Below are 16,911 nucleotides of genomic sequence, written 5' to 3'. Positions count from 1 at the left end.
AAAATATCTTTGAATCCCACAAATGAACAGTAACTTTGAATAGTGTTCAAGGACATATGCTAGAACCAAGTACCCACAGAGAAAAAGAGCAAACTAAATTGTAAAAACAAAGTCAAAATTATCAATACATCTGTGCTACCAGTCATAAAGATGACATGGAATTACAATAGCTTGAACAAATGAGTAGAAAGATGCCAATGATGTTAAGAAAAGGAATCTCTCTATGTGATGGCTGCAGTTACAGCCACACAGATGGAGTCATGTTCAATCACACAACTTGTATAATAGGGTTAAATAAAAGAAACCTTTTATTTAAAGTTCAACTTTCCTGAACTTTCTACCTCATTTCATCACCCTTAGCATGCTATTGAATACATACCAAGGACTAGTGAGCCACCATGCAAGATTAAAAAAGCAAAGATCTTGGAGTATATCAGGAAGATGAATCCCAATAATCAATTTCTAAATTATTATCTCAAGTAGTAGAAATCCAATTGCCAAAACTGAGGACAAGGGATAATCGTCATTAAAATAAAAGACATTTTTACAAATTTTGTCATGACGTGAGGATCAGTTGTATATAAAAGAATGTGAACATTTGTTTTATTTGGAACAGACGGAGATACATACATTTCCACAGTCATTGCAGTCATAAAGGCCAAGTCCCTCTATGGATCTTTTCATCTCCATGGAGAAGTTCTCATACTCTGGCTTGACTGTTCTGAGTAGAGTCACTGTGTTTAGGGAGGCATAGGCTTGCCTGGCATCGTCGTCAAACTCATCCTCTCTCTTCCAAGAGCCATTGCCTGGAATGTTTAATTAATCACATTTTAATTGAAAATTATGTAACTACAATATAAACATAATTTTCAATTGAAAACTCCCCCCTTTTGCAAAATTATTAGATAATTTGCTAAATAAATAAATAAATACATTTGAAATTAAATTCTAAACTCATTTTTTTATGTCAAGATGAACTATTGGACATTGAGCTCTTATGTTAGAAAGACATACAAGCTCAACAACAAAAATATGTATTGTTTTTAATGTATTATTTAGGTTATTCAACCATCAGATTGACACAGATTTCTACTACTATCTATGAAGCTTTCAAAGTGTTTCAGGAACCCCTAATCATTTCTCCTACTACTTCTTTAGAAACGTGGACAGTGGATGCTGACAATAGTGTTGGGGACGTCTGTGCTGCAACATATTTAGCATTGAGATACTATTTAAGAATTGAATAGCTTTGGCCATTGGCCAACTCATTTTTGCACTACTTGGACACAACAGTTGTCTTCTCCAGGGTAGGGTTAGGGCAAGTGCCCTCTATTGAGTCTCCTTTTTGTTTTCTTTTTTCAATATTTTATTTATTTTTTTATTTTATTTTTAGGGCACAAACATGTTTGTACCCCTCTATAATGACAATTACAAAATAAATTAATCTGGCTGCCCTCAGTCTAATAATGATGTGAACCGATTCTCAGTGCCCTTGCCTCCATGTTGTTAAGACACTGGCCCTATGGTGAGAAAGAGGGGGACGGAACTGCGTTATGGACACACATATATGTGTCCATAACTATCAAATTATGGACACATATATGTTTTTTTTCAACATACACTTGTTTGTGGTTTGTGAATATAAATGTAGGTCCAGATGTTGAAGTTATAAAAATCGTTTTTATTTATTTTTGTAATTGTCATTGTAATAGCGAGAAAGACCCCATCCTTGCCCCCCAACACAGAGATGGTTTGGCTGCAGAGAAAATTTCTGACTTTCGCTAGAGGCAACCTGAGTCGGTCCCACTACTGTGAGTCAGAATCAAATATCCTGATATAAAGAAACAGTATCGTGACTGTCACCGTGACGCACCTCAAAGTCCTGGTACCGCCTGCTTAGTGTTTGCTCCCTGCTTCGCTTGAACCTAACGTGGGTTCGTACAGAAGCGTATTGTCATCATGGAGGAAAAATTTTGTTCGACCACTATCAGTTACAACGTGATAGTTATACTGTACAAATTGATAGCTATATTGTAAAAATGTGACAATATATTGTATACATGGGATAATTATATTGTACTAACATGATAGTTATACTGTATAAATGTGATAATTTCAAACCCAGAAGGTGGTGGCAGCATACTTTTAGTGTAGGCTTATGGAAGGCTACTAGAGTGGCTAACTGGAATTAGTCAAGTTTTCCTTCATACTTGGGCTATGATATGGAGAAATACTTATGTTACTTCGCACTGTGGTTGAAATCATTAATAGTATGCACACTCTGAGCAAGATTCTAAACAGAATGGGACTGCACAGAAGGAAACATCAGTCCGATATTCCAGATGTGGTAGCGTTCCTAGTTGGCTTCCGATTGCAGCTTCTGATCCGGTAAATAGCCAAAGGGCAATTGTTATGGAATGAAAGTGTGGCCTATGTGGTTCTGGTGGCTTCTATTGGTGTGGCAATGAATGACAAGGAGCTGCTCAAGTTGGCATCAGTTGTTTCTTTAATTCTCCATCTGTATTTCACACAACGGGCATGGAGGTAATAAAACAACCTCCTCGTCGGTGATCCTCATGGCTCTGAGGATTACCCATAATACAGTAACCACGATAAAATCATTTAAAATTACAGTGATCGCATAGTGGATTTTGTTTTACAGTAAAAGAACAACCAGTGAGTGTCTTTTTCAGAGAAAATAAAGCAACTAATTAAAATGTTCTGAAAAATAAAATAAAATGCTGACATTTTATTAACTAGATGCCATTTTTATGTTTTAGTTTATATAACCTTGCATTTTAGAACAATGCAGAAACATAAATGAACCATATCATTATATAAAACTTAATATAAAACTCAGTCTCATGTTAACCATCTGCTACAGTTGATTCGGTAAAGCATACTTGCATTTCACACAACGGGCATGGAGGTAAGGTCAGTCTCTGGCATAAAACAAGCTCCTGCAAGGAGGAGTCATAGTGTTACTGCGTGGGAAATTCCCACGAACTAAACATTCTCACACAACAAAAACGACATAATAACAGAACTAGCGTGACCCCGACCGAACACACCCCAACAATATGAAAAACGAAAACCACAAACACACTTCACAAAATAATCCGTGTAAAACCAAAGAACGAACCATACACGGTTCATATGCATAAATAATAGTTCTTTATCACATAGCAGAGACACGTTATCTCGTCGGTGATCCTCATGGCTCTGAGGGTTACCCATAATACCCCGCTCTTTCTAGGGTGAATGCAATACAACTTTTTACCACTAGATGGTGCATTTTAGCAGGATTTAACCTGAACCATTTTAACTATGTTACAAAAACATCTTCAATCATAACGGAGGTCTTTGCTGAACATTTTCTGTTCAGATTTTTATTGCACAAAACAATAGCTGAACAACGGCAACTGCTGTTCGTAACCAAGCAACCGAAATCAACAGAAGGCAAGATAGTGACAAAAAACAAAACTGTATCCTGTTAAGTGTTCTTCAAAATAAAAGACTTCCTCTCTCAAAAATAAATCAAGTTCTATTTTGTATAGGCTTCACCCTTTAAGGCAATCGCTAGTGGGTTTACCCCTTATGCATGAAGTGCAGCACTGAAAAAAGCTTAATCCATGTCCACCTATTGAGTGGGTACCACCCCTGTCTGTATAAATAATGGTCAGACCGGATCCCATTTTTTCTTCAGCATAGCGATTGCAACACTGCTTTAAAAGTGAAGATGTCTTATAATGGTACCATCTGTTGTTGCTCGTCTTTTCAGATGGACACCACATCATGTCTTCGATGGACACCAGATCTGTGAGGGATGCCTGGGCCCTTGGCATGTCGACCTCGCCCTAATGCCTCAGGCCTCTTGCTGCTCCTGTGCTCTCCTCCCACTGAAGGAGAGGAGGCAGAGTCTAGCCTTTCCAAGGCTGGCGCTCGGCGGGGCGATGGGCCCACTAAGTCAGGGCTCTGTGTGTCCAACTATACCTCGCTCTCAGCTTTGGGCTCGCTCCTCCTCAAGCTAGCTAGCTAGCTTGACTGAGGAGGTGGCTAACACTAAGGGGGTTCCTGTCCCCCAGTACCCCCCACTATATTCAAACGATCTGGTGAGACGGTTTGGCTCCGCCCCAAGTCGTCACCTGCACCCCATCTGACCTCAGTTTCCCGCCATAATTACGTACTTAGCTGAGGCAAACGCTGAGTCCGCGAAGGTGAGGGCGCCTGTCTCCACCTATGCACCAATCACCACGGTGGAGAAGTTCACGGAGCAGAGTTTTCCCTCTGTTCCCCCTGTGGATCTGCGCCTCATTGACGTGTTTGTGACCAAGACATACAATTAGACCAGCGGTCTTGTCCCCTTCTAAGCATGATCAGCTGATTACCAGGTTCTCTGACCGGATCCATCAGTGTGCCTATCAGATAACGGCAGCCAGAAATAATTCCGCTTTGTTGGTGTACGGCATCTCCAAGAGGGTGGAGGAAGCCGTCTTGCCAGAGGAGCTGAAGGGCTCTCTCTGTAAGGCGGCTGATGCCATACTCAATCTATGCACCACCTCAGCGGTTGTTACTCACGGATTGCTGCCTGGGCCACTCTGATCCAGGGGACCACCTGGCTCTGCCTGTTGCCATCAATGGCTGAGAAGCTCCAGAAGGACCTGGAGTCCATCCTGGACTGGCCAGCCGCTGAGATCACTGAGAGATTCTTCTCTGGCTCTCGGTGAAGGCGGACGCTTTTTCCCTCTGCTCCCTCCCTGCCAATGTCTGCCCTGCTTGCTCTGTTTTTGTCCTGTCTTTTTCTATATTTTTGGAGCCTTTCTTTGCACATCCTCAGAATCTACAAATTATGGATCTGGTCAACCGATCTCTCAATTCAATTGATCAAATTTTCTCGACGAGAAGACTGGGCACAGGAGAGCCCTCTTGTCCCACCCCCGGCAGGATTCACCCTGGATTTAATGCATGATAACAGGATTTCTGCTGTTTGGAGCTTGTGGATACCTGGCTTATCGACAAATTTGTGACAGACTTGGCCAAACTACTGAACACTTGGACTGTTAGTGTGGACAGAGACGGAAGTTGGATGCGAGTCTTGCTGAGACTCGCAGCCCAGCTGAGGACTCTAAAACTCACTAACGGAATGGAATCGATCTTGGAGAAGTTGCTAGTTTCGGTTCAGTGGAACGACCAAACTAATTTGGATAATTGGGAACTGAGATGTATTGGAGAGACTTTAAAGAAGATTGAAATTTATAATGTTCCCGACCTAAGACATTCTGTTTCTGAATTGGCTTTCCCCATGTTGCCTTGGATGGATCAATGAAGGGCTGCATATTTCCAATCTCCTTGAAGATATGTAAACATAATGCTTCTTCCCACCTCACCCCCTCTTGTTATCCATGCAGCTGTGGAGCTGAGCTCTCCGAAGGACATTCCTTGATAACAACACCTTTATTGGACTTCTGCCGGGAGTCTGAGCAACGTAGTTTCATGGCACCTGTGATGTCACCGCCTTCACTTTGGTTTGCCCTTTGTTTTGTCTGAATCAGGGGTGTCCAAAGTCGGTCCTCGAGGGCCAGCATCCTGCATGTTTTAGTTCTCTCCCTGGTTTTACACACCTGCATCAAATGATGGCTCATCAGAAGGCCTAAGCAGAACACTGAGGAGGCTGTTACTACCACTAGGGAGAGAACTAAAACATGCAGGATGCTGGCCCTCAAGGACCGACTTTGGACACCCCTGGTCTGAATGTTGCCATATACCCTAATGTGTCCTTTCCTCTTTTTTGTTTTATTTTGTTAGAAACTGTGGAGTACTCCCTATTTAACCCAGAAAATGATTATTTTTAGTTTATTAGTAATATTAGAAATTGTGGAGCACGCACTATTTAGATCAATATTATACAGACTCACTTTTAACCCAGAAAAGGATTTAGATTAGTCACTCTAGCTTATTTTTTAGAAACTGTAGAGTACTCACTATTTAGATGCAGAGACCAGAAGCCCAGAGGACACTTTTGGATCTAGACTATTTTTCAGACTCTTGTTTTTCCAACCCAGAAATGGAATTAGACCAGAGGATACTTAGCAACCCTGAACAGGAGCACTTAGCTTATATAATTATATAATATAAACAAGCCACTTCTTCCACAGCATTATAAACATCAAAGTGCGTTTATATATATATCAACGCTGGTGCGCGGGTGAGGGTGTGGAGCCTATTTCATGTCTTCTAGGCTGCGTGCTGTCATTTCTCCAGCAATTGATGTATCAACTTCCTGGGTTATGTCCTTAAGAGTGGGCAGGTGAAAGCAAGTCTGGGCTTCGCAAATTTCTACAGCCACTTTATAAAAACTTCAGCCAAACCGTTGCTTCTCTCACACAACTTCCCTCTCCTAAACAACAGTCTCAATGGTCACCCCAGGCAGATAAGGCATTCAAACTCTTCAAATTGAAGTTTTCTAAAGCTCCTATTGTCTTAACCAGACCCCAAAATCCAGTTTGTTGTGGAGGTAGACGCCTCCATAACACAGGCCTACCAGTTTTCAAGAAGTTTACCACCATTCTCACTATAGTCGACCAGTTTTCCAAGGCCTGTCATCTCGTTCCACTCAAAAAGTTACCATTGTGACTGCACAGCTTCTCTTAAAATACTTTTTCCAGGTGCATACCATCCCCTGGGAAATCTTGTCTTACAGGCCCCCAATTCACATCCAGAGTCTGGAAGGCTTTATGCAAAGGTCTTGGTGCCAAAATGGCACTCAGCTCTGGGTTCCACCTGCAAACTAATGGGCAGACTGAGAATGAACCAGGAATTAGTCTACTCTGTGCTGCGTCAGTGCATCCAACCCACACAAAGCCAGTTGAATCTGGTGGCCAACTCAGACTCAAATGATCAGAGTTGAATATGCCCACAACACCCATGTGTCTGCTGCTAGTGGTCTGTCCCCTTTCGAGGCCTCCCTGGTATATCAATCACCACTCTTTCCTTCAGAGGAAAGGGAGACGGTTGTCACTTCAGTCCGACATTTCATCAACAGATGCAAACATACCTCGAACCATCTCTGCTGCACTCAACCTCACGTCTGAACAAAATCAACGACTGACTAACCATAACAGAGTCCCGGCCTCAGAATACAATCCTTCTCAGAAGGTATGGCTCTCTACCAAAGATATCCATCTGAAAGGATCCTGCAAAAAAACTTTGCCATCATCTGTCCCATTTGAGATTCAGTCTGTCCTCAGCCCTGTTTCTGTCCGTATCATTCTCCCAGACAATTTGCAGATTTGTCCTGTTTTTCACATCTCGTTACTCAAGCCTGTGTCAAGAAGTCCCCTGTGTCCTCCCGCTGACCTTCCCAAGATCCCTACTTCTTCAGCAGAACGCAAGATCAATCATCCAAAACAACATTCAAGAAAACTTATCTTACATGTAAGGATCTTCAATGCTGTCTTTCTCCCAGAAGCCGCTGATCCTGCTCAACATCCACATTTCCTGAATTGCATATTTCCCTTTGTACTTTGCTGTAGTCTTGGTTTGATTCTGCATGTATGTTAAACAGCTTCCCAAAACCATGACTTGAAGAACAGCATTATAGTTTAGTTTATGGTGCATATGACACAAAATCAAGTTTATAAATCAGTTTTGTGTTCCACAACTAATATTAGCTGTGGAAATTAAGTTCAGAATGTTTACATTTTATCAAGTTTCTTCTTATTGGAACTAACTTTAAGGTTTTTGATTAGTCCACATTAAATTTTGATGATGAGCCAAACCTAGCAGACTGAACAACATGCTGATGTTAGCTCACATGCAATTCACATTTTAGCTAATATTACATTTTAGCTATATTTATTTATTATGTATAATATGCATATGGCATATGTATGATATGTCTTATGCATATTATACATAATAAATATAATATGTATATATCATATTATACATCAAGATTCTAGTGATGGCTGTGATTAGTATTTTAGCTAGCTTTAGCTTTTGAGCTAGTTTTAGGTTTTACATAGGGTTTTTTCACTGCATGGAATATGTTGCTGTAGGTCAACATGCTATTGCTTGTCTAGATAGAATTAATTGGCATTTTAGGTAATTTTCGCTTTTACATGGTTTTCTCTGACAGTATGGAATATGTTGTTGTAGGTTAATGTGCTAGTACTAATCTAGCACATTAACCTATCATTGGTAGTTTAGCTAGATTTACCTTTATAGCTAATTTTAGCTTTAGCATGGGCTGTTTCACACTGCATGGGCCAACTTGCTAGTTATAACCTACATGATGTTGTTTGTATATCAGCTAGCTTTAGCTTTGACTCATTTTACCTCATAAACTGCAGAGACTTTACAGTTTAGCTTTGAAAGCAGTTATGCACCGGTTTCTAACAGTCTTTTGCATTGTCTAAAAGTTTTTACTTCTCTTCAACAGTTTTTTTTTATGTTTTGCCAGCTTTTGCTTTCTTCTACTGCTGCTTCTGCGCACTAGAGGGCGCAATAACGTCGCATATAAACAGTGTGTTCAGTGTTTTGTCAGCTGCCATAAAAAAGAAGTGCTCAGTGTTTGCAGAAGTAAAAGTCAGGGCTGAAACGATTCCTCGAGTGATTCGAGTACCTCGATTATTAAAATTCCTCGAGGAAAATTGATCTGCCTTGTAGCCTCGTTTTATTATTGTTGTTGTTGTTATTATTGTTTTTATGTTTTATTATTCCGGCTGGGACTTTATTTGCTCTCTCACTTCCGCCTGAGTTGTTGACGAAAGGTAAGTGTTAGCAGCATAACGTCTAATTTTCAATTATCACTGATGTCTGGGAGGATTTTACTGATTAATGATAATGTCCGGATTTTTGTCGTTTTTGGCTGGACCAATAACCATCCTTAAAATGACGGGAACGATGCTTGGAGGACTTCTCCTACCGGAGCTCCTGGTTCAGAGTGAACGGCGGGGATGAGAACGGCGATAAAAAGGTGAGCGGATCGACTGAATACTGCGGGCGGCTGTGCATTAGATGCCTAGCTTTACTGAAAATACCGGAAAATAAATTTCATATCATCCCGGTCGCAACTGATGGGTGGTGAAGAGAATCGTGACATTATATACTTGGTAGATGTGTGTGACGAATGCAGACCGTGTCAAATCCAGTAGCTAACATGAACACAAACGTTATAAATGGCTGGGCAAAATGAGAGTTCATCAATTAAACTGACTGAAGATGAATACATAAACAGAAAGCTGGAGTATAGAGATTTTTTTCTTTATAATAACCTGCTCACAAATAGGCTATTTGTGAGCCTGCCTCTTTATTATTACTACATTGAATATAATTTCAGATTTTTGTATAACTTTTCTTCAGGTTAACTTAGAAAGTGAGCTATTATTTTACAAGTTAATTTTCTAAACTACAGAAAAGTTATTGTTAGGGAAGTTCAAATGTGAAAACTTGGACTGATATTGATATGCGATAGCAATACTGCTGTTATGTTAGATTTACCAATGTTTTATTTTAGCTTTTTTTTATCCGATTACCCGATTAATCGTAAGAATAATCGATATAATCGATAGCTTACTCGATTACTAAAATATTCGTTTACAACAGCCCTGCTATAAGAGGAGTATAGCTTCCTCCGATTTTGAAGTTGTTGTCTGATTGGAGAAAGCATATTAACAACTTAATCCTCATTATCGTCTGTCATGGTTGTTGTTTTTCTTCCCCACTTTTGTGTTTCAGAAAGTAGAGTCGGGACATTAGTCGAGTATCACTGACGTTCAGGTTGGATGAAAGCAACTTGGATGTTCAGATACAGGTCACATTTGAAAAGATACATATTGGATATCCAAGTGGCCTGTGTTGCCTTTGAAAAAATTCAACCTGTGTTGTTCAGACCGTCATGAACAGATCAGACACAGGTCACATTAAGGCAAACCCCCTCCCCCCAAAAAAAAAATCTGAATTGGGTCACTTCTGGCTTCAGTGTGAATGCAGCCTTCTGAGATTTCAACCAAACATCGCTGAAGAGGTGTGTGAACCAGAGGTACGATAAAACTGTTTTGTTTCTTGAGATAAAGATGATAAATATATGGAAGGGTCCAGCACCTGATGGAATCTGTGTAGATCTAACAAACTAAAAAAATTAAAATCGGTAACTTTAATTTCTATTGTGATTAAAACTTTAGAAAATATTTTAAATGTTTGAAAGTCCCACCAACTATGTTTCAATTTGCATCTCAGCCTAGAGAACTGGTACCCAAACTACAGCCCGCATTTGGTCCGGCCCCCTGAACAATACCAGAGAGCATTTAGACTTTTTTTCATATACCGTATTTTCCAGACTTTAAGCAGCTACTTTTTTCCTAAGCTTTGAACCTTGCGGTTTATATGTGGATGTTTCTTCAACCACCAGGGGGCTCTTTAGCAGGAAGTGAATCATTGGAAGTCAAAATTGGAAATAAAAGAAGAAAGCTCTCATTACAACGGAATTAGGTTTTAATAGGGAATTGAAATTTAAGAATGTTGTTGATCAGTTAAATAGCACTGAGGGGAAAAAGAAGATTTTTAGTTTTTTTTAAAAATTAATACTGGGATCATTATCAGTGGCGCAAAAAGGGGGTATGTAGCGCATGCAACGCATAGGGGCACAGCACCAGAGGGGTAAAGGAGCGAGTTTTACCCTTCACGTAATTTCGTCTTGGGGTGGGGGGGGTGAAGCGAGCGTATGTTTTCCATGCTCCTTCAACCTTCCTTCGGGGGAGAGGTGGGACAACTGAATAATGTGTAGTTGCGGCACTGATCATTATGAGAATTTGAGGCATAGATATTAGGATCCAATAGATGCAGTAGTGCAACAATAATGAATGCAAGCTGCCGTTGAAATCTAAAGAAGAAGAAGAAGAAGAAGTCGCCCATTTTCATTTAGCACATGCTAGTAGCGGTAACACTTTATTTGAAGGGGGGATGAATAAGACTGTCATGACACTGTCATAAACATGACATAACACCTGTCATGAACATGAATAAGCCTTCATGAATATTTATGACTGTTGTCATAAAGCTTCATTCGGTAAATTATGACACTTTTAATACAAAGTTGACATTATTCAAAATGTCTTTGTTATGACAACTTGACATTAACCAAGAAATCATTACTGTTTAAACTTTACCTTTAATAACATAAAGTTACCTAATTTTTAAAGTGCAATCAATTATAACAAATTTATATCAGTAATGATTTCTTGGTTAATGTCAAGTTGTCATAACAAAGACATTTTGAATAATGTCAACTTTGTATTAAAAGTGTCATAATTTACCGAATGACGCTTTATGACAACAGTCATAAATATTCATGAAGGTTTATTCATGTTCATGGCATGTGTTATGTCATGTTTATGAAACTGTCATGACAGTCTGATTCACCCCCCTTCAAATAAAGTGTTACCCTAGTAGCAGACACGAAGGACCAGCACTTTTACTGTTACAGTTACCGTTCGGAAACTACCGTAATCAGTTCAATTAAATCTAAACTTGGCAAATTTTTCTTTTCTTTTTCAACCCTAATAAATGTGATATTCAATTGACCTGTTATGACTCAAATGTTGGGTGTCCGCCCCCCTCTGCTGCATGCTGCATCATTGTGGAAAACCTGGAGTGGCAGAGATATTTGCGGCTTGTTCCCCGGTGCGGCTTATAGTCTGGAAAATACGGTATTTATTTAATAAATAGTGTTATTTCCTGGATTTTTTCTGTGAAGGACCCAGAGAGGGTTATTTGATTGTGCTTTCTGGAAGACAATACATTTTTACATTTAGGCACTCCTGCAAACGTCACACTTTTTCTGTTACAAACTGACTCCGGCCCCCCACCAGAGAAGGGAAAAGTTATGTGGCCCTCACAGGAAAAAGTTTGGGGACCCCTGGCCTAGAGGATGTTGTGTCAAGTGCAAGATCTCCATGGGCTTGTGTGCTGCCTTCACTGCTTTTTATTTTGTATTCAAACAGATGCAGATGTTCTACAGAAAACACTTGTTAAATTCTAAGGTGACAATGTTGTTCTTTCTCTCCTTCATGGAATGGAGACTTTTCCACTTTTCCATAGTGTAGCGTGACAATAAGCAGGATTTATATTTTGTTGATGATTATCCTAATATTCACTCTGATCTGGATTTTTCTTTTACCAACTATTTTAAAGGGTGCACCCAGGTCAACAAAGTGGTGCTGATGTATTACATAGTCAAACTTTGTAATAATAAAAAAAAGTTTGAAATAACATAATATCACTGTTGTAGTTTTTAAATGTGATGTCCATGTTACTTCTTGGATATAATTTGTAATTTTAAATGATCACATGAAGCAGATCTAAGAAAAAAGGCAAAATGTATCCCATGGTACAGATGTGCACTCTACTCTTTTCTCCTCCTGCAAGATCATAAACATTAATACTAATTGTTGACTTTTTAAACAACTAATTTAATGAGAAACATGACGTGAACTCACCATAAGAAGAGGCATTGAAGAGATCAACATTAAAAAACATGTAACTGCCATTGGTCAGCTGCTGCTTGTGTGCTGCAAGCATGATTTCTCGAATCCTGTCTGCTCCAGCACATATGATCACCACTGGAGAAAAATCATAGTCACATTTCAGTCAAAATTTTGCAAGAACACTACAATACACAAATAGTCATTGTTCATGAGAAAACATTCTTTTGAAAGAACACTATCATGGAAAATTTACAAAGCACTTGTGTACATGTACTATTTAGGTGAAGAATGTGGCAGAATAGCTCACAAATATAACATCTGGATGATGAAATGGAAAGTACATGAATTGAACCACTCCTCTAATTATAATGATCACTCACTCAAACACTCTTACCCGACAGGCAACTTGGGGTTTAGTGCCTTGTCTAAGGGCACATCATTATTGCTGGGGGAGCTGGAATCAAACTCACAACACTTAAGATTGCCAGACTACTGGTCTGTGCAAGGGTGCAACTACATAATTTCTGAGTTGTATGCAGACACGTTATAGACACCCTCACTCCCTGAAATTTTCAGTGTGCAGGTGAATAAGAATGAATTAGTCATGCATTTTTAAAATACAAGACTTCTATTCCAGCTTTTTATTTCATGTGATTATATGTAGGTAATAGGCTCTATCAAAAAAAAAAAAAAAAAAGGGTAACAATATAATCAAATGCAACAGTAGCAGCAGCCAGTGCTCAATACAACTTCTGTGATGGAAACATGAAATTATAACTTTTTTTTTTTTAACTTTATTTAATGTCAAAATAGAAAATATATGGTGTGGTACATTCCATTAATGAAAGGAAAATAAAATCACGGAGCTAACAAAAGAATAAGACAGAGGGTATTGTGTTGCAAAGAATGAGTATTATGAACTGTGTGTGCATATGTATGACAGTTTGAGGAAAAAAGGTAATATGAACGACATCAGTATGTAGAGCAGTGGTCCCCAAACTACGGCCCGCGGGCCAGATCCGGCCCGCCTCCACATTTGGTCCGGCCCCTGAACAATACAAGAGAGCATTTAGATTTTTTTGTCCATATGCCGTATTTTCCGGACTATAAGCCGCTACTTTTTTCCTAAGCTTTGAACCATGCGGCTTATATGTGGATTTTCCTTCAACCACCTGGGGGCTCTTTAGCAGGAAGTGAATCATTGGAAGTCAAAATTGGAAATAAAAGAAGAAAGAGGCCATTAAATTAGGTTTTAATAGGGAATTGAAATTTGAGAATGTTGTTGATCTGTTAAATAGCATTGAGGGGAAAAGAAGATTTTTCGTTTTTTTTTTTTAAATAATACTGGGATCATTATGAGAATTTGAGGTATAGATATTAGGATCCAATAGATTGGCAGTAGTGCAACAATAATAAATGCAAGCTGCCGTTGAAATCTAAAGAAGAAGAAGAAGGCGCCAGGACAAGGGCGGTAAGGCACGACCAGGCTGTGAATGGTTGGAAGGATGTCAGAGGGAAATGATGTGTCAGGTAGTGATTTTGTGGAAATGGAAGAGGGTGCTGATGGCGTGGAAAACCAAGAAATATGGCATACTCAAAAAGCTAAGCATAAATGGAAAAAATCAAGACAACAAATAGAATCATCTGTTTCCGAGGGTGAAGGAGAAACAGGTGAAATTTGTTAAAGTACTAAGAGATGGATCTTTATTGATTATTTGTAATGGTATTAAACAAAAAGAAAGGGCACTAAATATAAAAAGAGTGCTTGGAGAGAATGTGAGAGGGAGACTTTTGGATGATAAGAAGTATGTACGTGGAGTTATTTCGGGTATTCCACCCGACGTGCCGGTTGCTGAGATCAAATCGAATGTATCAGGAGGGAAAGTAGTGGAAGCCAAACAATTGAAAAGAAATCCAAATGGAGAGAGGAGTGATAGTTTTTCTATCATGTTAAAATTTGAAGAGAACAGTCTGCCAGATAAAGTGTTTGTATGAGCTATTATGTCCGACCATTTATTCCTCCGCCGTTGCGGTGCTTTAAATGCCAGAAATTTGGACATGTCGCGGGAGTGTGTAAGAGGAAACAGAAATGTGGGAGATGTGCTGGGGATCATGAGTATGGAAATGTGAGGAAGGAGCTCCGCTGAAATGTTGTAATTGTGGAGCTGGACATAGTTCAGGATTTAGGGGATGTGTAGCTAATAAAAGAGCTGAGGAAGTTCAGAAAATTAAAATAACTACTGGCATTACTTATGCAGAGGCAATGAAAAAAGTTCTTGTGCAACCAATATTATACCCAAAGAAAGTGTCTGGAGGAGAAAAAGAAGGATCTAATTTACAGAATGCTGCAAGATTAAAGGCGACACTCTACTCATGACAAAGGAGGATTTTGTATTGTTCATGGTAGAAGTTGTTAACTGCACTGCTCAAACACAAAGAAAAATGGAAAAAATGCAAATAATAGTGAAGGCAGCCCAAAAGTATCTTGACTGTAAGAATGTTAGTTTGGAATCAATTAAGAAAAAGTTAAATGAGACACAATCTTTTCAACCTCAATCATGCAGTGGTGGCCCTTCTTCTTCATGTCAGTTATTTTCCAGGAATGTAAGAAGTCTTATTAGTACTCGAAATATATTTCGATTTGACAGTTAAACCTCACCTGATTTGCATTCAAGAAACCTGGCTTAAGCCTCATCTAGATTTCATAATTCCTGGGTATACATCAATTAGGAATGATAGAAAGGAAAGACAAGGTGGGGGAGTAGCAACTTTTGTACAAGATGGTATAAGATATAAAGTGGAATCAATAGGGCAGAATTATGAATCAATAGTAATTAAGATTTGGATAGGAAATGGTCAAATGTCTGTGATAACTTTTTATAATGCTAACAAGAAGTTGTCCATTCAAGATCTCAATGTAGTAAATGAACAAAATGTAGGTAAGACTGTATGGTGTGGTGATTTCAATTCTCATAATATTTTGTAGGGGAGTCTTAATACAGATGCAAATGGTTTGGTGATTGAAGAATTTCTTGAGTTACATTCACTGGTTAGCGTTAACGATGGTAGTTCTACTAGATATGATTGTTGTAGGAATTTAAAGAGTGTTTTAGATCTAACTTTGGTTTCAAATGGAATAGCTGGAATTACATCTTGGGAGGTGCTGAGTGATTCTCCTATGGGCAGTGATCCTTTTCCTATTTTAGTTTCAGTTGGTTCTGAAGTGATAAAAGAAGAGGAAGGGCAGATTCCAAGATGGAGGCTAAGTAGCGCTAATTGGGAGTTATTTAAAAATGTAGTTGATAGTCAATTTAATAAACTGGGTGAGAACTTGTTTTGTGATGTGGAGATGTGTTATTCAAATATTATGTCTGTCATTCTTAATGCAGCTGACAGTTCAATTTCTAAAACAAGGGGAAGAAGAAATAAAAAATCTATTCCATTGTGGAATGAGCAATGTAGTATTGCTATAAAGGGAAGAAATAAAGCTTTTAAATTGATAAGAAGATGCCATACCTTTGAGGCATTAATTCAATATAAGAAAGCACAAGCTATAGTTAGGAAGACTATTAGAGGAGCTAAGAAGGCTTGTTGGAGGCAGTACTGTAATTTCATCGGAAGAGAGACCAAGTTGTCTGAGGTATGGAGAGCTTTTAAGAAAATGAATGGTGTTAAAAAGAGTTTTTCCTTACTGGTTTTAGAATTAAATGGGAATATAGCGGTTAGTAGAGTTATTAGCAGAAACATTAATTAAAGTGCATAGTTCAGAAAGTTTATCTGAAGACATGAAAAGTAATAAAGAAAAGTTATTAGCTGAAAATCCAGAAGTTACTTTTAAGAGAGTAGTTTCAAATCAGGATTTAGATATGCCTTTTACTATGTATGAGTTGGAAAAACCTATTATTAATGCTAAGCAATCAACTCCGGGGACGGATGGAGTGTGTTATACAATTCTCAAACATTTTAAATATTAATCTCTTACCGTTATATTAAAATTGTTTAATTTGATTTGGATGACTGGGAGTATTCCTGCAGAATGGAAACAGTCAGTTATAATTCCCATGTTAAAACCTGGTAAAAATGCAACTGACCCGTCAAGTTATAGACCTAGAGCTCTTACATCTCAACTAGGGAAAATAATGGAGAGGATTGTTACAGACAGGCTTTCATATTTTATTGAGAGTAAAAATAAATTTTGTCCATTTCAGAGTGGTTTTTGTAAAGGGAGAAATACAATGGATGCAGTTCTGTGTTTAGAGTCAGAAGTAAGAAAAGCTCAAGGCAAATAAAGAGTTAGTGATTGCTGTGTTCTTTGACCAGTGGTTCTTAACCTTTTTTGAGGTACCGAACCCCCCAGTTTCATATGCACATTCACCGAACCCCCCCGACACAGAAAATAATTTGCAGTATTCTGATTTATTAATGT

General features: G+C 38.8%; 1 protein-coding gene across 2 annotated transcripts in view; it reads right to left on the bottom strand.

Annotated features, from left to right (window-relative positions):
- The window catches only part of npr3 (natriuretic peptide receptor 3), a 93,574-nt gene that overhangs the window by 38,413 nt on the left and 38,250 nt on the right, over positions 1-16,911 (bottom strand). For both annotated transcript variants that reach the window (XM_007542430.2, XM_016666281.1), the window contains exons 2-3: positions 12,498-12,620; positions 631-806 (exon numbers count right to left, since the gene is read on the bottom strand). In XM_007542430.2, the coding sequence (XP_007542492.1) occupies positions 631-806; positions 12,498-12,620 (299 nt within the window). The remainder of the gene's footprint in view (positions 1-630; positions 807-12,497; positions 12,621-16,911) is intronic.

Source organism: Poecilia formosa, unplaced genomic scaffold (assembly GCF_000485575.1).
Source record: "Poecilia formosa unplaced genomic scaffold, Poecilia_formosa-5.1.2 Scaffold692, whole genome shotgun sequence".
NCBI classification, from domain to species: Eukaryota; Metazoa; Chordata; class Actinopteri; order Cyprinodontiformes; family Poeciliidae; genus Poecilia; species Poecilia formosa.
Note: the sequence above shows the minus strand (reverse complement) of the source record. Positions and strands in the feature narration are given on the sequence as shown.